We start from the raw sequence: 24,634 nt of genomic DNA, 5'->3' as shown, positions 1-24,634 counted from the left end.
CAGACTGTGTGTGTATCAGGCCCTAGTATCAAGGTCAGTCTTTGCAGTATGACACTCAGCTAGTGCCACACTGTATCTGACACTGCCACACTGCTGCATGGTTCTCAGTCCTGTCAGTCAGTGTTACTTAATATCTGGTGCCACACAACAGGTCTAGCCTTCTCTTTACTTAGTACGGTACTTCTCCCAAAGATTCTGCTCTTCTGCATGCACTATGTTACAGCCAGCACTGCCATAATAATAGTAGCAACAGCACTGTACTAGTCAATAACAGCAATGGAAAAAGTACAGTACAATAGTTATAGAGGAAAAACAGCAATAGTAGGAGAAGTAGTGGTTGTAGTAAATAGCAGCAGTAATAAAAATAGTACTAGTAGTAACAGTACTATATAATCACAGCACTGTAGTAGTACCAATGGCACAGAAACAAAAGGTAGTAAAACAGTAGTCAAAGTAGTAGCTGATGCTGAAACAGTAATGGTTAAGAGAGCAGTGAGTGGCAGCAACAAGAGCAACAAATGGAGCTCTGCGGCTCCTAATGAGCAGAATGAGAGTTTGCGGGGGAAAACCAAGACCATGAGTGGAAAACCAGAACACACGAGTAAAATAAAAGTTTGGTATGACCTGTCACCGGTGGCATCCCTCCACTGCCCTGGCCTAAGATATCTGGCAAGGGAGAGAGAAGAGGAACAGACGCGTTAGTTTACAAGCGTTGGACCGCATCGCCAAGTTCGCCATTTGAAAATACTCGTACAGTACTACCAATGCCAATTTTACCGGGATACAGCAAAGGTTTGGGGAGAGAAGGAGGAGAAAGAAGGGGGAAAAATACTGAACTGTACTAATAATAACCATAATACATAATGATGGGGAAGAGGGAAATGAAATGATAATACTTAAAAGTGACTGAAAGTTATACAAACCAATCAATGACCTACAAGATACTCATACAACCCATCAAGGATATAACTTAGGTTTGTAAATCATGGGATGTCAAACAAACTCAGGGTTCTAAGATGACAATACAAATGGAACCAATAATTACAGGTGGTCAACAAATCAAAGTAACTTGCAAAATAACCACCAGGAAAATAAAACCACGAAACCATCCAAGAGTTTTTGTGACTTGCTCTGTCATCAGGCCGCAAGAATGACAAAGGCACCACAAAAGCACTCAGCATCTTGTTCGAGTTTCTTGCCCTTGGGTGGTTGTCTTGCAAGTGTCAACACAACGTGAGGTGGTGTTGGCGTGGCGTCATGCGGACACAACATGCTGGAGGAAAACTAAGGCCTGAGGAGTGCAGAGTGCGGAGACACCCAGTGATGCAACACAGTGACCCTTGACGCTGTACCTGATACTGTGTTGGGCTCCAGGGAGGGGGGGACAGGCTCACGCGACCCGGGGGGCAGACCAGGAGAAGGGGGCTGGGGGGCCAGGGGGGGACTGGTCACAGGTCGGGGTATACGGGAGGTGGAAGGAGAGGAGGTGCTAGAAGTGGAGGGTCTAGTGGTGGAGGAGGAGGGATGGGCTGAGGAGGAGGGTGCAGGACCGGATTGAACTATGGGTTCTCCAGTGTCAAGGTCAACTTCAATGGTATGGCTGGTAACAACAGTGCGCCGGACAACACGCGTCACATTCCCATGATCGTCACGCACCTCAGATTCAATAGTGCTGGGTTCCCCTAAGCCAAAGTCATGTGCCCGACCTGGGTCAGTCACAACACGAGTCTGTGTGACACGACGCATGTGAACATTGCCCTGGCCATCAACTACCTCCTCTTCTGTAGACTGCTGTCCTGTACTAAATTCACGAACATATTCCTCCAGCTTCTTCTGTGCATCAGGACCAGTGAAGGTGACCTGGTGGGCCTCAGGAGGCAACCGCACCACTCGAGTCACCTTGTGTGAGAACCCGGGCTCCACGGCAGTTGTCACTGTCTCTGTTGCTACTGAACCATCAGGTCCATGTACTGTTCGCGTAGTAGTTTCCTCCCCCTCAAGGCTCGGCAGTTCACCTTCAGGAATATAAATAGAGGATGTCATAAGGTCAGGAAAGTCATCACGGGAGGCTACCAGGGTGTTGGAACACCCACTAGTGAAGGACCCAGACATAATTGAGTCCGTATCATACTGGTAAGTTGCATGGGTGGCCTGGGAGGATGTGGGCTCAAGCGAGTCTGTGCTGCACTCCATCAAGCCATCTCTGGGCAATGGCCTAACATGTTCACTGCCTGAACTCACATCAGCATCTCGGCCACTAGAATCATCTCGACCCAAGCTGTCTATGCTAGTAGCCATGGCATCACGGCGACCAGGCTCCATCGAGTCAGTAGAACCCGTCATGAGATCATGTGAGCGACGGCGGGGTCCCTCCAAGGAATCAGTGCTGGTAGTGAGAGGATCAACACGACTGGCAGGATCAATGCTATCAACACTGGTGGCCATGGGGTCTGAAGTGCGGCCGGCTACGCGCTCAAGGGAGTCCTGGCTTGTGTCACGGGGAACACTCTTGCTGGCTGCTTCAATACTATCAGTGCTCCCTGTCATTGGATCTTGTCGGGCCGAAGATGAGGTTGTTGCAGCTGTTGGGTGGTCAAGGTCTAGTTCTGGCAGCTGGGCCTCCTCCAGGGAGTCAGCATCCCCTTCCTCACGGCCAAGGCTGGGGGTGCGGTCGGCTTGGCTGCTATCTGCACTTACAATGTCCTGTAGTTGAACACCTTCATACCCTGGTTTAGTCTTATCAAACTTTTCCACATTGCTCTGGGCCTGTCGGATAATCTCATCAATCTCGAACATCCGCTGGTCATATTCTTCCCCATCAACTGAGGCCTGACCTGGCTCAGACAATGTTTCACAGCTCTCAGATTCTGAAGCTTGGCTTTCATGGCCCTCTTCAATCTCAGAGAGGATTGCTTCCTCCTCCTTAGCTTTCTTCTCTATCTGCTCAGCCAGAAGACACTCCTTTTCCAGGCGCTCAAATTCCTGGAGAGATGCAAAAGATGCCAGGGATATGTTGTCACCTTGACCGGGCTTGACGTCCGGTGGCCGCTTGCCATTGAGAGAATCTTGTGATCCTGAGCTGGAGCGACGAGCCACAGCATCCACTGCCATTGCCTGCTCTAGATTTTCAAACTCCTGCAATGAAGTCATGGAAATATCATCATGGTCACCACTTCGGGTGAAAAATTTCCTGCCAGCTAATACATCATACTCTGGAGTGGAGGAGAGGGAACCAGTTTTGGTAATATGGGACAGATCGCGTCGCTCAGCATCTTCACGTTCCTCTTCTATGTCTTCAAGAGGCCCAGAATACACATGTTCCAAGTAACCTGTCTGAGGATACTGGTACTCTGCAGCATCACTCTCTTCAAACTGCAGCTCTAACCAACGCCGCTGCTCTTCAATACTTGGGTCTCCTTCTTCCTCCTCTCCAAGGTCCTCTGAAATTGGGGTTTGGGAGTCTCCACTAGTCTGTCTCTTTGTCTCCAATTTGATAGCCTTTAGCTGGCTAGGAATAGAGACTGGAGAGGATCCTACCTGCTGCTCTGCCTCCACTTCCTCTTCTTCCTCTTCTTGAATCTGTGACATCTCTAACATTCGCTTTTCATGCATTCTCATTGTTCTCTCATACTCTGAAAGATCTTCTATATCACCAGCCTCTATCATCTCAAATGATCCAAATGGAAATCCCTGAGCCATCTCATCTAGGCAATACTCCCGGCCCTGCTCTGAGTCTGAAGAAGATGACTTACGTGAGGCACACGTGGAGGCTGACTCCTGAGAGCCTGGGGTGGCAGGGACATCCTGTGCTGATCGAGCCAGGGCTCGGCACTCAGGGAAATTCTCCTCTTGCTCCAGATCAGGATATAAATACTGTGAGGGAAGGGGGAGAGAGTGCTCAGTGACTGTGATGTCAGGCACATCTATACTCAGCCCAGGAACCAATCCTCGTGCCCCTTCCTCACGTTCTTCATAAGTAGTTGAGAATACAGCACTGAACCGCTTGTCCACTTCAGTGAACTCCTCTGGAGAATGGACAGCTGCTTGAGCTGCTCGAGAAGATGGGACAAAGCCAGGCTCAGGGGTCCGAGGACGTTCTATTGGTTCCTCTACAACCAGCATGCTGCTCATCTCTGCTTCTGGTTGATCTTCTAGGGAGTACTGTAGCTCAGCCTCAGCCATGTCTGAATATTCACCCTCTCGCATCATCTGACCATACTCTTGGTCAGCTTCAGTTTCATAGCATTCTTCCATTATAGCAACTTTCTGTGGGCCCTCTGAAGGGCCAGCTACAGCTCCTGGTGCCTCCTGGGTGGGAGGTTGGGTAGGGACAGCAGCTGGCCGCGCGCCATCTTCCAAGTCATCATACTCTGGCACATAATCTACTTCAGTGGGTCCATTAGCGTGAAAAAACTGCTCACTCTCAGTTTGTTCTGCCTCTGCTCGGGTCTCTGAGGTTACCTGCGTGCACATGGAGGCAGTATTCTGGTCTGGTGCAGTGGAAGGAACAGCAGTGGCAGTGATGGTGACTGATTGTAATGCCAAGTCTCCATCGCCAGTCTCTGTTGTCAGCACTCCACTGTCTGTTCGCAAGATATCTCGCTCTCCCTCCTGACCCTCAGCTGAAACTGTCATTTGCTCTGACACACTTGACGTGGCTGTACTAGACTGTGTGGTGGTGGAGCACTGAAGGCTCTGTTCATGCTCTAACACAGTGACAACTGATGTCTCAGAAAATGTAGTGCTCTCCTCAAGGCTCGATGTCACACTCTCAGTGACACTTTTCTTATCCATTGCAATGGGTTTAGGTTCTGGATGGAATGTCATCTCTATTGACCTCTTCATTCTGGATGCAACATGTGGCTCTACATCCCTGTCTTTACCATCTTGCTCAAACTCCCCTTCATCAGATTCTACATCAAAAGGGCATGGCATGTCCTCTGATTTGGGTGTGCCTGACTGAATGGTGAGTTGAGGAATGATAGTGGGATGGCTGGGTTGGGCCGGATCCTCTTCCATGATCTCCTGGTCCAGAAGATCCATGTCTCTTTCAAGCTCAGCTGCGGACGGAACTAAGGTTTCTGAGGCTTCGCTCAGTTCCACACTGGCCAGATTGCCAGAGCTCTCAGAGTCAATGGACTTCATTGAGTCACGGGAACTCATAGAACTAGCTGCAGTACGGTACTCTCGTGAGGAAGAGGAGTAGCTGGAATACTGGGAGGTGTCCTGTGAACTAAGAGCTGTATCATACTCAGAGGTGCCGGTACGCTCAGACATTAATGCTTCAACATCTGAGGAGCATGGCCGACTCCCTGTTCGACTGTCTGAGGTTCCTTCACCTGCCGTAAAATAGTGACTCTCACCTGAGCTGGAGTAGGTGTCAAAATCTGTCCCTGATCGTCTGGTGAACTCTTCAACATGAGTTTTCTTCTTTTTCCTCATCACCACCACCTCCTCATGACTGCTACCTGATCGTTCATCTGATTTCTTTTCTGTCTCCATTTTCTCTTCCTTCAGAATCTCCTCCTTCACTGTTTCCTGCTTAACTTTGCCCTCAAAGGCTCTGATGCTCTCCACAGTACTGGATTCCTCCATGCTCTCTGTCATACTGGACTCCATGTGTGCATCACCACTTTTCTGGTGAACAACCTTAAGCACATCTACACTCTTAACATCTGCATCGGTTTCCTCCTCTGGGTTATCACCAGTCATTTCTTCCTTAAACATTTTCTTTTTGTCTTCATAGTCTCTTCGAAACTCTCGTCTCAGCTCCTCCTCATCCATCCAGGACCCTTTTCTTGACCCTGGCTTGGACCCTGATTTAGGACTAGGGGTTCTACTCCTCTCTACAGCCCCAGTTGATGATTGTTTTTCAGTTGCAAGAGATGCCTGCTTCACTGCTTCTGACTCCTGAGCTTTTTCTGTCACTTCCTTCACTAACTGCCGTGCTGTTTCCTGCACCTCACTCTCACTTAGTTTCCGAAGCTCTCTGACATCCAACACCTTTGTTTCTGTAACCTCTGTAAAAACTGTTTCAGGCAATTCTGTTATGGTATCTATTGGTCTCTCTACCTTGGTGATGTCTGTGGTCTTAAGTGTATCCAAGGTCTTTGATATCATTTGGGTGGCTTGGTCATACTCACTGGAAACAGAATCATCCACAGAGTCATGGATGATCATGGAGCTCTCACTCTCATCTGCCTCAGAGGGTTCACGGGCATACCGCTGGCTCTCTTCCTCTTCCGTCATCTGTCGAAGTCGTTCCATCTGGTGCTCAATGGGGGAAAGCTCAGCACCACTTGAGCGCAAGTCCTCATCTGTGATTTCCATGCTCTGTTGGTAATCCCCACTTGCTAATTTTCTGTGCAAAATTTCTGCCTTCCTAGCTGTTACTGACTCGATCAGTTTCAGCTGCTTCTCATCAATTTCTTCTCCTAGCTGTTCCTGGATATATCGTTCTATCTTTGATGTAGTTTCCTCTGTGAAAGCAGACTCAGGGATGGGTCGGGGTAATGAAGGTTGAGAACTATCATCCTGGCTCTCGGATACATCACATGGAAAATCATGCATTGTTTGTGAGGGTGTGACATGGGGGGATCGTTTCACAGCTTCAATTTTAACTTCTTCCACTATCTCAATGGCCAATTTCCTTGCTTCCTCCTCACTCAGCTTTGTCTTAACAGAACCTGAAGATGGTGTTCTCTTGTGAGTTTTCTTAAAGTCCTCTGATATATCCTTGACACGGTGGGTCTCATAAGGTTGCTGACAAGGGATGTCTTCCACAGTCTCTGATAATACAGTTTCTGAGCGTTCCTGTGACACTTCCCATACAATATCTTGTATATTCTCTTCTAGAGCTTGGATAGGATGGGCAATGGAACTGGAAACTGCCTGTGTCTGTAATGAGACAGGTGCTTTTGTGTCCTTTGGGGTTAATACCTTATGCTCTGGACTTTGATCTTCAGCTGAAGAGGACAGTTCCTGAGAGAAAATATCTGATTTCATACGCTGTTCTACAAATGCTTCTGCTTTTTCTTTGGCAGTCTTGGTGGTGTGACTTTCCTTCTCTTCAAATATTTTAGCAGGATGACTTCCATCTAGTGGTTCCTTGGTCTCAAGCTGAGTAGTGAAAGTAGTAATGGAAGTGGTTTTGACAGTAGAGCCATCAGCCATGGCTGTCTCTTGGGTCTTGGTTTCCTTGATGATACGCTGCTCCTGGTCTCCTTCTCTGGTTGTTGTTGTTTCCCGGATTACTGTCTCCCGTGTGTCTCCTACCTGACGAACCTCTTCCGTCACATCTACAGTAGTCTTCTCTCCCTTGGATACTTTATCTAACCGTTCTTCCTCATCCTCTGAAGTTTCCTCTGTCCTGGTCATGTCTTCCTCTGTGTCAGGTTCATCAGTAGAAATAGTTCGAACAGTCTCCCTAGCTTCTGATGAGCTTTCTGTCCTCTCCTCAGATTTAGAAATAGACTTGGAGAAGGAGTGACTATCTTTTCTCTCATGCACCATCTTAGCTGTTTTCTCTGTACTTTCCTTCTCTTTTTTCTCAGTGTCTATCTCAGTGGTGGACTTTTTCTTTGTGGCATCAATGTCAGTCACAGATTTTATTTGCTCCCTTTTTTCTTCTTCACGATGTATCAAGGAAGACTCTGTGACTTTTGTGTGATCTTCCACACTGCCTCTTCGGTCGCTTTTAGATACTGTTTCAGTTTTTTTAATATCGGTTTTGATTAGGTCATCTTTCTTTGTCTCTGTTTTCTGTGTTTTTTCACTGTCTTTCTCCACAGTTTCTTTCAGCATGCTCTCTCTCTCCTCTTGCTTTTTCAAACTACTGGATGAGGATTCTTCTGAAACCACAACTGATTCATCATATTCCTTGGATGATCGCTTCCATGACAGACTTTCTTCTACCTCCATTGACTGTCGTTTGATCTCTTTCTCAAACAGCTCTCTCTTAGATGACACATCTTTATATGCTATGTCCTCTGGTGATGGAAGCTCTGGTTTCTGTTCCTTGCTACGTGAAACCTCAAAGGGACTGACGGCTCCTTCTCTTCCAGCTCCTCTGGGTACATCAATTTTCTCTACACCTACAAACCCTTTATTCTCATAAAACCCTGGATCAGTTCTTTGAGCAAGGTACTCAGCCTCAGAGTCAGTACTCTCAGCTGTCGATACATGTTTCTCCACGGAAACTTTCTCAATAACTGTTCCATCTGTACCCGTCGTGTCAGTATCACTCTCAGTCTCACTCTTTGTAACTGGGCCAGTCTTGCTCTCAAATGACTGGGATGTGACACTCTCCCAGAACTGCTTACGCTCAGAATAAGGTTTGATATCCTCTGTGATCCCTGCAGTTTCCTCATTAATTGCTTCCCTATCAGCACCTTTCTTTGTATCTGCTGGTAAGGTTCCTGTGAAAATGTTTGTGGCCTGAGAAAGGTTACGTTCATGTCTCCTGACTGGCCTGCTAGGAGTCGCTTGTGCATCCTGTCCCTCCTCCTGGCTTAGTGGAACTGTGCTGGGGTGTTTAGGTTGGGATGGGGTGGAGGGAGAGGGCTCAGTGGAGGTGGATGTAGGTGGGTGAGGAATGGGTGAAGGTGTAAAGTGCGAGTGTCCGCCTGTCGTCTCTGCAGTTGGCTTCACCCCGCCCCCATACTCTTTACGCTCTATAAACACCACTCCCACATCTAGAACAAGAGTTAGTAGCACACTATTAGTAAAAACATCACACACACACGCACACACTTACTCTGGTTAAAAGGGAACTTTTCTCACTCATGCTTCATGCAGGGTCAGGTGGTACTGTGTGGTTTGCTACTTTGCAGCTCATTCACTCTTTTTGGTGTGATGTGAATTCGAGGTCCTGAAAGGATAATCCCACCATGTCTCAATGCTTGCCCTCTCTCACACTCAGACATGCATTATTATTCTTTGTACAGGCTACATAGATCTGGCTACTACTTACCCCAATAATCCTACACTTGTTATGCCTGGCTACAACAACCTATGCTTCACGATGAACCGAGACAAGAAAAAAAAAAATGTTCATAGATGAGGAAATGGTGTTAACTTTAGCCCCCGGATCAATGACAGGTACAACTATGTATGTACAGGTAGAAGCCTGGCATTTTCTGATGACACTGTCTCATCAGCGAATATCAGGCCTTGAAGGGAACACACTGATTCCAGGCCATCAACAAACGCAACTTTAACTTTAAAATGCAAGAAAAATGTTAATAAATTTTAGAGGGGATAAATACACAAAACATCAATGGACATTCCATGTTCCATGTCCAGTGTCAGTGTAAAAAAAAAAAAAAAAAAAAAAAAAAAAAAAAAGGTGACGTGAGCATCCCTGGACCCAACACAAGTCTACTAATATTATACACATGCCGTCACTCTCACCTGAAAAAAATCATATGATTGTTAATGATCACACAAACAACTGTAAGGGATACAGAAACAAAGAATAACAGTCACAAAGTTCTCTCACCATCGCAGCAAACCAAGACACACTCGAGACCAGCCAAAATACCAACAGGAAAATGATCAACAAGCACTGCTAACAAGAACAACAACATTGTCAGTGCTTTGAGTGAATTTAATATTTCCCTGATGGTTGTTCTATCAGCCACTCATCACGTGCACCTCTGTCCTCTGTGCTTCACATGGCACTCTCAGGAATGTTAGTCTAGCGGCTCAACACACGACCAACCCACCGTAAGTTAGTGTTTCTACCACAAATTAAGAGGCTGAAGCTACACCACCAAAGTACCTGCAGCACCATCGTCAGCTTGGAGGGGAGGGGCGGTAGGGCTTCGATTACCCAGCCCTGCCTGTACCCCACATGCCACCTCCGATACTGCCTCCTCCATGATCTCCCCAGCCAAAAGGTCAGCCTCACGCTCCATGGCAGGGCCAGCCTCCGTGGGCTTCATATACAAGTTCTCAAAGCTTGAGCACATGTGGGGGGGCAGGTGGGTCCTGGTAATGAATGGATCACCCAGTGACCCAGTCAGCTCTTCTGTGCCTGGGGCATCCTGGCTCTCAGCAGCCTGCAGGTCTGCCTTATCATAAAGGTTCTCATAACTGGAAGATGATTTGACCTGTTTACGTGCTCCCTTCCCTGCTCCACCATTTTGGTCCTCTCTTTCACTGCCCTGAGTGAGGGTCTGGGGTGATGCGAGATCTGCCACGTCCAGCGCAGCTTGGCCACCACGACCCAGCTCCTCCAGCACTTCCTGCTGCTGCGTGATGTACTGTTCAGCCTCAGGGGTGGCACTCACCACATCAGGCTGCAGCAGGCACAAAGGGAAGGTGGTGGGGCGGGGGCCACTGTTGCGGCCAGATTCACGTAGCACCACTACATTTTCACCATCAGCACCACTCTCCTCTGAGGCAACAACAGAGCTATACAGCTCTTGGGCTGTACTTTCTTCCACTCCCCCAGTACTTGAGGATTTTGAGAACTTAGATGGCTCAAGTCCAGGCTCAAGTCTGAGCTCTGTAACTGGATTGTGAGCCTTTAAGTTTATGTCAACAAATTTTGAATCCCCATCAGTTTTCTGTGTGTCATCACTACTCACAGCACTCGTGTCTACCCGGGCAGCTTGTTGGCTAGTTGCACCATCTTTGGCTGTAAGTATAACAACACCCAAATCCCCTCAGCTGCTGTCAACCAAAAAGCAGACTATCTAACATGCCTATGTTTGTGTGGCTGTGCAAGAAAATAATATGTACACCTAAAGCTGACCTGCTTCCTACCTAACTGGGTTCTCAAGAATGGGTGTGTGGTAGGGTATGGTATGGTCAATGTAGCAGGGGAGGGCCTATGTTTGTGGAGGAAGAACCACAAGTGAGTTCCGTACCTGGCTGAGATCGGGGGGCATCGGCAGGGGGCAAGGAAGAGGAACAAGCGACAGAGGGAGAAACAGGAGGAAGAGGAAGACACAGATCATCAGGAGTGGTGGCACTGGGGGGTCTTGGGGGGAATTTGACAGCTCCAGATCCTGGGGAGAGGCTGAGATCAGCAGCCAGACGGTCAAACTCATCCTCCAGACTATCTCGATTTAATTCTTCTGAGTCCAACAGGTCTGAAAGGCTACGCTCAGGCTGGTTTTGGTCAGACAAGGGACTAGCATCTTCCATTAGTCCACTCTGGTCTACCCTGACATCCTCTCTGTTCCAGAAGTCTGAGAACTCTGGGCCAGACAACTGCAACTCGTCTATCATCCACGTAACTTTCTCAGAGACAGAGTCTATGTTGGACAGAATACTGATGCCCACATTCTCTGGATCATCAGTATCCCCAACAGCCTCTTTCATGTCCTCCAAAGTGTCCAATATCATCCTCACCTCTGACCTGGCAGCTGAATGCTCTATTTTCTGCTGTCTCACCTGCTCGTGCAACAAGTTCACTCGGTTAACAATTTCCTGAACTTCCTGAGCAAGATATGCCATGTCTCTCTTCTCAGGCCACAAACTGCTAGGTTGGTCTTTCAGGTCTAGCTTTGCCTCTTCAGATTCTTTTTCATCTGCAATAAGGTCCAAGCTCGGTGCAGAAGCATCACGTTCTGTGTGTGAATCACGCATTTCCATTGGAGTGGTAATATCTGTATCCTCAGTAGCCTCAATAGACAAGACACGTTCACTGAGCACGGGCGAGCCAGGGATCAGGTCGTCATCAAGGTCTGGTGCCTCGTCCTCTGTTCGTGTGTCTAGGATGTCCTGGTCCAGCCTAACACTGTCTGGGGAGAGTTCGGTGCTTGTACGTTCCATCTCTGCATGGTCTTCGCTCGAATTATCAGTGGGTGACACCGGTCCCAGGGATGCAACTGTGCTGTTGAAAGTGACACTGGCCAGTGCCCCGGCATCCTCTGTCCTGGTAAACGGTGCAACACTCTCAGACAGCAATGAGCCTGCTGAAGGTGATGCTACCAGCTGACTGACACTTGCCTCTGCACCGTAAATTAAGTCTCTTTCTAACAATGCACTGGAGGACAACTTAGTGGCAGAGGATGGAGAAGTATCATAGCCTGGTGCAATGCAAGCAAGAGGATCATGCAAGGAGAAGGATTTGAGACTTGGGTGGGGTTGTGAGGGTCTCTCAGGAAGGTTGTGAGAAGGTAGAGGCATAGGTTGAGAAGTGGGGAGTTGAGGGAGGTCAGGATGGGAAAATGAGGAGGTTGTGGAAGGGATAAAAGTAGTAGCACTAAGTGGAAGATTAGAAGGAAGATCAGATGATGAAAGAGGGGAAGAGGGAGAGTGGGTGGGGAGAGCACCCTGGCTGGTGGTGGTGGTGGTGGTGGTGATGGTGGTGGAGAGGCTACCCTGCACCATAGTGTCAGTTAACATGCGCTCTACACTTTTCCCCTCCCCGGGCACGCCACCGTCTGAAACACACGAGGGAAGAAGCAGTGTAGAGGCTACTAGTTAAGAAGCTTCATCATCAGCAGGTAAGTACAGTACTCCTGCCATAGGCTTCACTTTTTTATTTTTAATCTATGAGAGCAAGGCTTATGGTGTGTAGCAACGCCTTCAAACTTTGATCTACTATGTTAGTTTGTCAAAATACATTCCTCACAAATTTAGTTCTGTTAAGTTGTAAATGACACACAGAGAAACATTGCTAAAAAGCAGTACAGGCACTAGAGCAGCAGCCTGAAGCCTGCCTTACCTCGCACTTGAGCCATCAGATCAAACTCGTCTTGTGAAGGCTCAGGGTAGGCCGAGCCCGCAGGGTAGGCCTGGGGCCGAACAAACCTGGGGCTGGGGGTGCGCGGGCCTGAAGAGGGTCGCTGCAGGGTGTACATGCCCTCCCCTGCAGTAGTCAACCCACTCATTTCAGGAGCTGAGGGTTGCACTGCCCCATCAAAGCCAGTCAGACTGGGGTTCTCACTCTCCACAAACTCTCTGATGCTCCTGATTTCTATGGATTCCTTACCGACCTCAGTGGTCTTAACTAAGAGTTTTATTTCAGCCTTGATGGCCCTGGGTTCATCATTATCTTCTGCCTGGATTTCCTCATCCTCCCAGCGTGGTGAGTCTCGCATAATCATCATCTGCTCTTCCCCTTCATCACTAGAGTGGTGGCTGCCCTCCAGCCCCTCTGCCACTGCTGTAATGCTCTCCAGCGTCGATGCCATGGACGACGCCACATCCGCCACCCGTTGTGTTAAGTTTCCGAGGTTTTGTCCTGTGTCCCTGATTCCACCGAACATGGACTCTGCTCCACTCGTGGTTGTGAATGCTGCTGTGGGAGATGACTGGGCTTTCTTTGGAGTTAGTGAGATGCCTTGTTTGTGCTTAATCTCCAATTCCTTAAGTGAATCCTCAGATGCAGCCAGAGCCTCGGCCTGAGCTTGTTCGAAGGTCATCTCCTCGACCTCAGCCTCCTGAGCCAGCACCATGCTCTCCAGCACAGCCAGGTCAGCCTCTGTTAGCCTGGCAGCCGCTAGTGTGGGGAGACAACCAGGTGTGTCAGCGCAGGGACGGCTACAAGCAGCACGGGTTAGATGTGCCACACAGGTAACAAGTGGGAGAGGAGAGCACACAGGAAAGGTTAACAAGTGAGGGGAGATGTCGTGCCAGTGGGGGTGACCAGGTTGGGATAGGAATCGCTGAACCATTAGTGGGCATGAAGCATGTAGGCGCAGCGGTGATGGTGCTCCTGTGCCCGTCCGCCTGCCTGCCAGCCAGCCACTTGCATTTGTCATGCCAAAGTGTAGCAACCGAATCATAATATTAACTAAAAATATTTCATCAGCGGCAGCACAAGAGTCTGACCGACGTAGCAGCAAACATCTGTGTTCATAACTAAACATAAGATGAAAAGTAAGAGGTATAAGGCAGGCAGTGAGCAAAATGAGAATAAGAGGAGGAGTTACAGTAGTGTACTCTGTTTCAAGGCTGATGGAGGGTAAGGGTTTGACCATGGATAAAACATGTAGCTATGAGGAGGAGGAGGAGGAGGAGGAGGAGGAGGAGGAGGAGGAGGAGGAGGAGGAGGAGGTAAAAGAGACAAGGTCAGACAACAAGATCAGAGAAGACATCACACAGGAGGAAAGGATGAAACAGACTATGTACAGAATGGCTCTGAAAAATGGATATGGACAGAATCAGAGGGACATGTGAATATGAAAAGTCAGGAGTAAGATGTGGTGACAGTGGTGGCTAATGAAAGAAATAAATAGGAATGTATTAACTACATTAAAGTGACTATGGACAATGTATTACTAAAAGAGAAGGAGCTAGCAGATGATGAGATTACAAAAGTATCAGAACTGGACATGAATACAGAATGAGATAAGAAACCTAGTACGTAGAGCAAGCAGGCAGAGAGAGAATGGGGACAGTATTAAAGCCCCTTCTCATCTGTTGTTACTTTACAAGGAAATCAAGGTGTACGTAGAATACACTATCCAACATGAAACCTGAATGACCATGAAGTCACTGGAAAAGAAGTTTAAAAAGAAATGGACAGAAACTGGAGAACACACGGAATGTGACCTAAAAGATAAAATGAGTGACAATGGAAAACTAGAAAGACATGAATGGCAGGAAGTAGACCTGAAAGACTGAATATGTGAGAGGATGAACAAAGAGACAAACATCATCAGTGTTGCAAAAACAGGAAGAAATGGGGATCTGAACAGCAGTCAAAGTTTCGGAGAATATACTATAGGAGCTAAGGAAGGGGTATGGGGGTGGGGAGACTTAACGAGGACCATGCAGAGAGAGGAGGAGAGTCTAGATACCTGAGCAAGCCCTGGTGTCTGTAGGAGGGAGACCGGAGGAGGCTAGAAGGGAAATGGGAGTGAAGTTAGATTTTCCCCAATGTCAGAAAATGGGAACTCAATGTCAGACTCTGTTCTGGTTTTAAAAATATGTTATGAAATCTGAGAGGATATCATCACATGTTACAAAAAAACTGGCAAAATGCTATCTTAAACAATTATTCTTCTGAGTTTAAACAATTCCTCCCTTTCTGCTACCCCACTTCCTCCCTCTCTTCCTCTTAATATAAGAAAGGGACAAAACAAGAGAAAGGTATTTAAAAAAAAAAAAAAAAAAAAAAAGCCAATTAGATAATGTATTCTCCCACAAAAATAATACACTTGGGAGGTACAACGAATACATGGAAGCATTTTTCCTCACTTGTGATTCTTCCAATTATAAAAAAATTGTTTGTGCTACTAAACTAGTGACAAAATGCATAACTAAGGACAGACTCACAATTGCTGTCCTGGATAAACACTCAATCAATTGTTAGGACACAAGTATAGGTTAACTATCTTACTGCCCACAACCCATGCTAGGCTGTAAAACTGATGGGAGATGCCTAACAACAGCTCTGAACTTCTGTATAATGTGTAATTTTGCACATTTATCCTGGAAGGGTGAGCATGTGTTTTCTGTAGAGAAATATTTTACCACTTCAACAAACTTAAAAACCGGCATAGAATACAACAAAATTTTTCTGACATGTGTAACGCTTACAATAATGCATAAACCAACAAAATTATTTTGAGGATTTAAAAACAAAAATCACTTATGCAACTGGCATTATTCAGCTTCATATGCTGCAGCTACAATTTTCCAAAAGTAACCACAACAACATTCCAACACACGCTACATCAACACAGGACTTCACAAACCACACAAGCAGCAACTCAGGGGCCACACTCAGATCATTATCAGGGGAGATGGAGCTAGGCAAGCTCCAGGGCTGCAGACCCAAACATTTCACAGGTTAAGGGCACTAGACTCAAGGGTATTAAATGTAGACCCCTTCAGCATGTGAATATAACTTTCATTTTCTTCTTGCCACATACTGATTTTTTTATTCAGCTCAGGGAAGACTTTTGAACTGAAGAATTATGACGCAGCCTCCAAAGACCCCCTGTAACACAATGGGCTTGGCTGAACATAACTGTCTGCACGTAGCAAGAATAAATAAAAAAAGGATGTCACTGAACTGAAGGCGTTAAATGTTATTCATAGGATGGCTGAGCAGAACATGGGTTGATAGTCTATAGCAATGAAGGCAAATGCTTTATGAGTACTAGGATTAACCCAAGAGGAAGATAAAGTTGAAAGAAATCTGTACTGGAAACAAATGTAACCGACAGTGTAAGTTTTGGTGCAGACTATGAAGTAGTGATGCTTTTGAGATGGTGGCAGTGGTGACAGAATGATCACACTGGTATTGAAGTGAAGGCAGTGGTGGTGGTGGTGGTGGTGGTGGTGGTAGTGGTGGCAACAGTTATTACTGAGGTACGGTACCGACGTTAGTGAGTGTACAAAAGGCGATTCAAGTGGTGGCAGCGACGCTTGCAGTGATGGTGGTTGTGGTAGTGCAAGTCCAATCAAACTTATATTCTAGTAACTTCTTGAACCTTTTCTTAATTAAGCAAATTAATAAATTCAGTTATTCAGCAGTCATCAACAGCTTTATAACACTGCATATTCATCAAATCACTATCTATCTTTTATAAACCATAATATATATCAAGGTCTGTTATGCTTCATGTGGACAGCTGAGAAGAAACACTTGGAAAGAAATTGGTCCTGGTGAATGCCGAAAAATTAAAGATACATCCTCTTGCTTTTAGAGTACCTCTTGTTTTTAGAGTACAATGTTTCAGCAATCAACTGCTCCTATTCTATTTAATGCAGCATTTTTTTTTTTTCAATTATAGGACACTGTATTATGTTTCAAGATATGAGAGGTATGTACACTAGCTAGTAGTACTGTATTATGGTAACAATTACAGTACTGTATACATGTCAGAGGTCACATACAAACTATCTGTACTGTTGCCTATCAACAAGCAACATATAAACTGAGAGATGTAAATTCCACCAGCAAACTACAGAAGCTGGCATGACGAGCGATGGTGGTAATCTGGTCATTAGCCTGGGGGAAGCAGGACGAGTGCACGTAACAGGCACCTGCATGGTTCACTTATAAGAAAGGGGGCTAATAGCTAAGGGGACCAAAACACTAGCATACTGTACACTGCAAGTGTTGCTACTGGAGTCTTAAACCAAATAGCATTTTGTTAATAGACACAATATCATGGTAGTAATAATGAAAGAGGTGTAGCATATGAGGGTAGTACTATGGTATTATCAGTTATAACAGCATGATTGTACTAATAATGAAAGTAGTGTAGTGTATGAGGGTAGTCTGTAGCATTGTACTATAGTATTGATGGAAGTACTTTTATGTGTGTGAAGGTTGTTATAAGTGATTTCAAGAGAAAATTAGTAATGCTGGTAACTAATGATAAAAATACGAGGCATGAGCAAATACAAAAATGACAGGAGAAAACTTTGGTAAAGAAATTATACTGAGCTGATATAAAAAAGTACTCAAATCACAACAATACAAACAGCAACAATGATAAGTTAACTGAAGTGTACCTCAGTCAAACAAGGCAATTGGAATCTAATATGAAAAACATTACATATCAAACAACTGGAACGCAATTCTTTCAGAGAGAGAGAGAGAGAAAAAAAAAAAAAATGTGTGTGTGTGTCTGTGTGTGTGTGTATGTGTGTGTATTTACCTATTTGTAGTATACAGGAATTGAGCAATGCTTGTGTTGTCCTGTCTCCATATCCAGATTTATGTAGTCTACTTTTACACACATGAATGTTTTTCACCTGCACCACCTCTTCGTCTAAGTCGTTCCAAATACTTACGTATTTACCAAATATACCTAATTCCGGTATACAGGAAATGAGCTACGCTCGTGGGATCCCATCTCTGCTTCTCAATAAGTCAAATTTAGCTTTAAACTCGTTTAAGTTTTTAGACTAGACGATCTCTTTGTCCAGGCTATTCCACAGGTCTATACTTCTATAAGGAAAACTATATTTCTTGATACCCTTCAAGCACCTTGACTTCTTCAATTTCATTCTGTGTCCTCTTATTGCACCCTTATCCTATACAAACAGACCTTCTCAGTCAATTTTATCTACTCCAATCATGGTCCTAAATACTGAAATCATGTCTCCCCTTTTTCTCCTTTCCTCTAAGGAAGGCAACTCCAGCTTTTCTAGCCTCTCTCTGTATGACAGATCTGCCAGGCTGGGGACCATCTTGGTTGCTGTTCTTTGTATTCTCTCAATCTTGTTTGTATCTTTCTTTTTTGTGTGGGGACTACACTACTGCTGCATATTCTAACCTGGGGCGGATCATGGCCATTATCAATTTTTTCATCTCATCCAAACAATGAAAAGCTACTCTCATGTTAGTCAAGAGTTTATATATCCCTCTAACTATCTTGTTAATATCTTTTTCAGGTGACAAACCATCCTGGACCAGCACTCCCAAATCATTCTCTTCTCTTGCTTTTGTGATTGATTCATTTCCCATCAAATAACTCATTGATGGCCTCTTGGTACTTTTACCCATTTCCAATATTTTACATTTCTTTGCGTTAAATTTCATTTCCCACATCCAGCTCCAATCATGTATCCTATCTAGATCCTCCTGCAGTATTTTACAATCCTCCTCAACCTCTACCATCCTCAAGATCTTTAAATCATCAGCAATCAGACTTGCGTAACTGTACACTCCGTCTACCATATCATTTACGTAAATCACGAACATTACTGCCGCCAACACCGAGCCTTGAGGGACTCCACTTGTTACTTCCCTCCATCCAGATATCCTATCCTTTATTACTGTCCTCATTCGTCTGTCTCTCAAAAAGTCTCTCATCCATTCCAGGAGTTTCCCCTTCAGTCCTCCTGTATACTCTAGTTTCCACATTAATCTCTTATGGGGTACCTTGTCGAAGGCCTTCTCCAAATCTAAATATACACAATCCACCCAACCGTCTCTCTCCTGTACCACGTCAATCACTCTTGAATAAAAGCTCAACAAGTTGGAAACACATGACCTTCCACTTCTGAATCCAAACTGACATTCAGCCAAAATATTCACCTCTTCTAGATATTTTATCCATCTGCCTTTCAGGATTCTCCCACACAATTTTGTGACGATGCTGGTTAGGGACACTTGTCTATAATTCAGGGGTTCTTCCCTGTGTCCTCCCTTATAAATTGGTACCACATTTGCCCTCTTCCATTCTTGAGGCACTTTCCCCTCTTCCAGAGAACACACAATTAAACTGTGAATTTTATCCAACTGTTGTTCTCTGCATTCCCTCAGCACCCAATTAGAAATTCCATCATGTCCTGGGGCTTTCCTTACATCTTGAGTTTCCAGTAATTTATACACTTCCTGTACCTCCACTTTTATATCTTTTATCATCAGTACATTTCTAATAACTCCCTCCCCTTCCACAAACTCCTTTTCATTAGTAAAAACCGATTGGAAACAATTGTTCATTATTTCAACATGCACTGCAGCATCTTTGTAGACCTCTCCTTCTACTTTCAGTTTGGTGATTCCTTCCTTTTGTTTCAGTTTGCCATTAACAAATCTATAAAACAGTTTGGGTTCATCCTGCATTTGTCTATTATACCTTTTTCAAAATTCCTTTATTCTTCTCTACGTATTCTTGTGTATTCATTTCTAGTTCTTTTATATTCTTCCTCTGCTCTCTTGTTACCTCTCTTTCCCCAGTTGTTCCATGTCTTATCTCTCTCTTTTTTTGCTATCATACACCTTCTATTAAACCACTCCTTTTTCCTGTTTTCTTTCCCCCTTACTCTTGGTACAAATTTTTCCACTCCCTAATTATAGAGGTCTAGAAAGATATCCCACTTCCTCTGTATCTCTCTTGTTTCTCTGAATTTTCTCCAATCCACATTTTCGAAAAATTTTCTCAATCCTGTAAAATCTGCTTTCCCAAAGTCGTGTCTTCCCTGCCTATAAAGCTCGTCTCTTGGCTCGACATTCCCTATTATCATCTGGAACTCAATGACCACATGATCACTTTTTCCTATAGGACACAAATATTTCAAAGATTCGATTACATCGGCTTCCTTGGTAAACAGTATGTCTAATCTTGCTGGTGTGTCCTCATCTCGGAACTGTGTCTCTTCTTTGACCCATTGCGTCTTCACATTATTCATTGTTATATTTAATAATATAGTGCCCCATGAATCTTTGCTGCCTCCTTAATCCCATTCCTCCCAGTTCACCTCTTTACAGTTAAAGTCACCCACCAAAATTATACTGCTGCTTTTCTCAATTATTTTTTGTAAATAACTAGCCATATCTGACAACATCTCCTGGTATTCATCATCATTCCATGCTCTTGTCTTAGGGGGAACATACACTACCGGCATATCTCTCTTGTCATTCTCTCCAGTTTCTAATTTCATATTTATCACTTCAGCCCTGCCTTCTCTCATTTCCACGGTATCTACATTTATGTTGTTCTTCACTGTTATTGTCACTCCTCCCTGTTTTTTCTTTTCTGTCTCTTCTCCACAGTTTGCATTTACCATCTCCCATATGAACATCAATATCTTCTCGTAACTTGGTCTCTACAAAGCACGTGACATCAGGTTCATGTACCCTCAAGAAATCGTTAATTTCAAGCCTTGCCAATTTTAAACCATCAACATTAGTATATACCACCTTCAAGTTATTTTTGATATTTTTTATACCCTCATCTCTCCTTCTCTCCGTCGGTACCACTTCCTCAATTTCTGATCTACAACTCTCCAATAACTTCTCTTTTTCGTATTCACAGCCATCCCCCTTAGTTTCCTTCACTTCTTGTTCCTCACATACCACTTCCTTACTTTCATATCCATTACTCTCCAAAAAAAAGTTTTACATTCTTCCACTGTCCTCTTATCATTTTTTTCATTTACTTGTTCCTTCATTCAAAGCTTTTCTTACTATAATATTATCCATCCCTGCCTCTTTGCTTAGTTTCCAGGTCACTTTAAGTATATCATTTACTACATTTTCTGATGACAACTTGAATCTCATTGGTCTTGTTTCCCATTTTGTATAAGGCCCTATCCTTCTTACTTCCTCAATTACTTTTTCCCACTTGTCTCCTTCGGGATCAGTCTTGCCTAATATTTTTCTCACCAGATTCGTGTCTCTCTCGAGCCTCATGGACCTAACCATTTCTTTCTCCTCCCTGTTTCCAAATATTACCACACATCTGTTCCTTTCTACAGTGTGTGTGTGTGTGTGTGTGTAATATTTAGAGAGTGTGTTTGTATAAAATATTTATATGTGGGTGTGAGGCAGTGATAAGTATGCGTAAGCATATGCACATGTTTTTCTTATCATTTCTGTACTTTGGCTGCCATTAATGTGTGTGTGTGGGTGTGTGTGTGCGTGTGTGTGTGTGTGTTTATAACTGGGGTGCCGGGAACATCACTGGGTCTTGTTCATCTACCTTGGTCATGAGGGGAATGCACTGAGGGCTGCTGCTGCTGCTGCTCTGGCTGCTGGCTGACTTCAAGGGTCCCTGGTCACAGCATAAAAAAAAAATTGGAGGGGAAAAAAAGGAAGATAAAATTAGCAACCAGATTGATTAGACTACTTTCACACTAATAATACCAATACAACACTGGGGGAAAATTTTGACTATGAGGCCAGACTACTTTTAAACATGAAAGAGAAATGATATAAGCTGACCATAAAAAAAACAAGTACAGTAGTCTCAAAAAATAAACCACAACTAAATTCTGCTTTGTGAGAGTGTCGTGCAAAGAGGTGCTGCTAATGAATGCTCTTGGGACTGCTTCTAGTTCAGGCAAAAATTGAAAATCATAAATTATATTTAACCAAACCAATCTGCTGTCAGTTAATGATAAAACAAGAGATTTACAGGAAAACAATTTAAAAGTCTGGGTATAAGGCAGAAAGTACATCATGGAGGAAAGGTGACAAAAAACAACAGAAATATCATATACTGTAAGTCTGAACTTATGTGCAGAACTATACAAACACAAAACAAGTCTAAAAAAAAAAATGCACTAATATATGTATACTAATGTTGCTATGATGAGATATACACAGCTAATGCAATTTAAAAAATGCTGTAAGTCTAAAACAGGTTAAAAAAAAAAATTCAGACAGGCTTACTACCATACTACAAACTAGAGACATTAACAAGTTACAGTATACTCCTGCAAACAGCATGGCAGGGCACTTCTTCCCTTGATGTGGTCCCATCTGACTCACTTAGCATTATGTACAGCACAGCCAACAATGCACAGCTTGGTAAAATCATACACTCTTCTACAGAACATGATGTGGGCCTTGACCTGTGTTCAGATTCAGGTTTGGAGATAATTTCACAGTCATGTTCATTATCTTCATCCTAAGCACACTCTTACATATGTTACTTCACATAGAAATTTTCAGGGTATCATTTAGTGTATCTAAGCAGTTCACTGAAGGAAGAAAAACTATGAGGGGCTAAATGTATTACCTACAGTAAATACTATATGTCACCCAGCCATACAGACATGATGAGGAATGGAATATCAAAAAATTGCATATCATGGGATGTTCTGAATAACCATGGATTCTATACTGTTATAGTCAGTTTGTTTTCACCTGAAGGTACTGGGCCACTCCCACAACTTGAACACTAAGTTGTGGTTACATAAAATTTGATAAGTGTTAGTTATGAAGTACAGATGAATCTCCTTGGTTACTACCCAAATCAACCCTCCAATCTGACTACACTTGACCATCAACTGAGCTGAAAGAGGTTAGGGATCTCTGTCAGGTTGGAACAAACACACTATAACACAATCTTTTTTAAAACCTTTAAAAGTTCCAGTATAGTATAAATTATCTCAATCTTTTTCAAATAAAAATATTTATAGGAAGTGCTTAGCTTCATTAAGGTAGAAATCAATCTGGCATTATCAACAGCTGCTTCTGATCACCATTTTACTTACTGTACCTAAAAATTAATAAGCAAACATAATCAGTCACTAGAAGCTATTGCAGCCTTTGTTAATCTGCCATGCACAAAAGTAGGTTATATACAGTACCACAGTTGAACAGAAGATCTAGGAATAAGACATGTACATAAAGAAAAAGCTTTGAGGGCCACTAAAGGACTATATTTAAAAATAAATATAATAATAATACTTTGTCACACAAACACTGGAATTCAGCTGGTAACAAAACAAACACCCTCTTTACCTTGTGGGAGAAAAAAACCTTTGTAGAAGTAGGACTCTATTCTTGGCCGTCTACCAAACAAAGAATGAGCTGACAGAGGAAGGGAAAGAAGAGGGAAAGAGAAAAAAGAAACTGTCAACATAAATAACAGTAACAACAAAAGGTCTGTACAAAAAAAAAGCTGCCAGAACTAAACTGAAGTCTACAAAAGAGGACAGATACAAAACATTAAAACGTAAAGGCATTATTGTACAAACAAGTACATGTGAGAGTTTCAAAAATAAGCCTTTAAAAATACTGGGTCTTGTGCCACTACATATCACACCAAAAAACTGGAAGCAAAAGCAATACTAAAGCATCGAATTCATTATCTACTGTTACTGGGCTGAACAGTTAAAGATGTAATGTTCTCTGAAGCATTCCACATGATCCTCTGAGACAAAGGTGTGCTTCTTTACGTTGCTTAAAATACCCTGGTATCACCTAAAAATATAATATTAACCTTACACTACTCTCACTGATGCTCTAAACCCCAGTACTTCACTTTCTTCCTATGAATCTACAACATACATCTACTAGATCTACCATGTGATACAACACAGCTAAGCTTGACAATGTTTCACCTTCACTATGTCAGCAAACTAATCCAGTACAGATGCCACTAAACATGACACCTGTGGATGCAGCTCTCCCATCACCTAGCATTCCTCACAAGCATGGCAAATACTTCAAAAGTCAGTTCACCTTCCGGGTATAGGACACATGAAAGGGTGCTGGCCTGCCTCCGAGAGCCTGGCGTTGTAGTCTTGGGGATGGTGAGTGACTCCATCACCCGTGGCACAAACATGGCCAGTGGCAAGCTTCCCATAGGGTCCACAAAAGGCTCCCCATGAAGCTGCTGTTCAATGTGAAGTTGCTCTAAAGGCAAGTGCTCTGACTGATGTGAATCTTCCTGCACTGCTCTTGCTTCTTGTTGTTGTGGTACTGGCTCTCTTAGAGGTTTAACTGTGGCTACTCTACGGGGATGTAAGGGACTCCTAGGTGAGGGAGAAGGGGCCCTACGGGGTAGTCTCTGCCTGGTCTGCCAGGTGGTGCTCTGCTTCTCCCCAAGTATAAGTCGACCCTCAAACTGTTGGATTATGTCACCTACCCTTGCTACTTCCTCAACAACATTTTCACTGGACCTCATCTGAACATCTTCCCTAGTATGAGAACTAATTCTTTTCTCCTTACTAGCCTTTGTTTTTAAAGAGCTTCCCTCATGTTCACTAACTTTACAGCAGTCCATCCCCAAAATGCCCCTGGATGTCTGTTTTTTCTCATCAAAGGGCAGCAAAATGCGACGCCCAATTGCGGGAGATGCAGGGAGGGACCTACGTTTTTCCTCCTCAACAATTTCTTCCCACTGATTTATCAGTCCTTTAACTCCTACAATATCCCTAACTGTTTCTTGAAATTTATTCTCAGACCCGTCAGCTTCAATTAATGTCTGATTCACCTTTTGTTTGGGCTGTCTGAATACACGCGGCAATG

General features: G+C 44.2%; 1 protein-coding gene across 1 annotated transcript in view; it reads right to left on the bottom strand.

Moving 5' to 3' along the window:
• Positions 1 to 24,634, bottom strand: part of LOC145414397 (uncharacterized) — a 321,717-nt gene that overhangs the window by 6,218 nt on the left and 290,865 nt on the right. The window contains exons 35-38 of the mRNA XM_080283937.1: positions 21,354 to 21,425; positions 14,763 to 14,804; positions 10,875 to 12,398; positions 1,353 to 8,693 (exon numbers count right to left, since the gene is read on the bottom strand). Coding sequence (XP_080140063.1) covers positions 1,353 to 8,693; positions 10,875 to 12,398; positions 14,763 to 14,804; positions 21,354 to 21,425 — 8,979 coding nt within the window. The remainder of the gene's footprint in view (positions 1 to 1,352; positions 8,694 to 10,874; positions 12,399 to 14,762; positions 14,805 to 21,353; positions 21,426 to 24,634) is intronic.

Source organism: Coenobita brevimanus, chromosome 13 (assembly GCF_032717465.1).
Source record: "Coenobita brevimanus isolate Jiangsu-jjx chromosome 13, ASM3271746v2, whole genome shotgun sequence".
Classification (NCBI taxonomy): domain Eukaryota; kingdom Metazoa; phylum Arthropoda; class Malacostraca; order Decapoda; family Coenobitidae; genus Coenobita; species Coenobita brevimanus.
The sequence above is the reverse complement of the archived record's forward strand: the minus strand, read 5'-3'. Positions and strand labels throughout refer to the sequence as shown.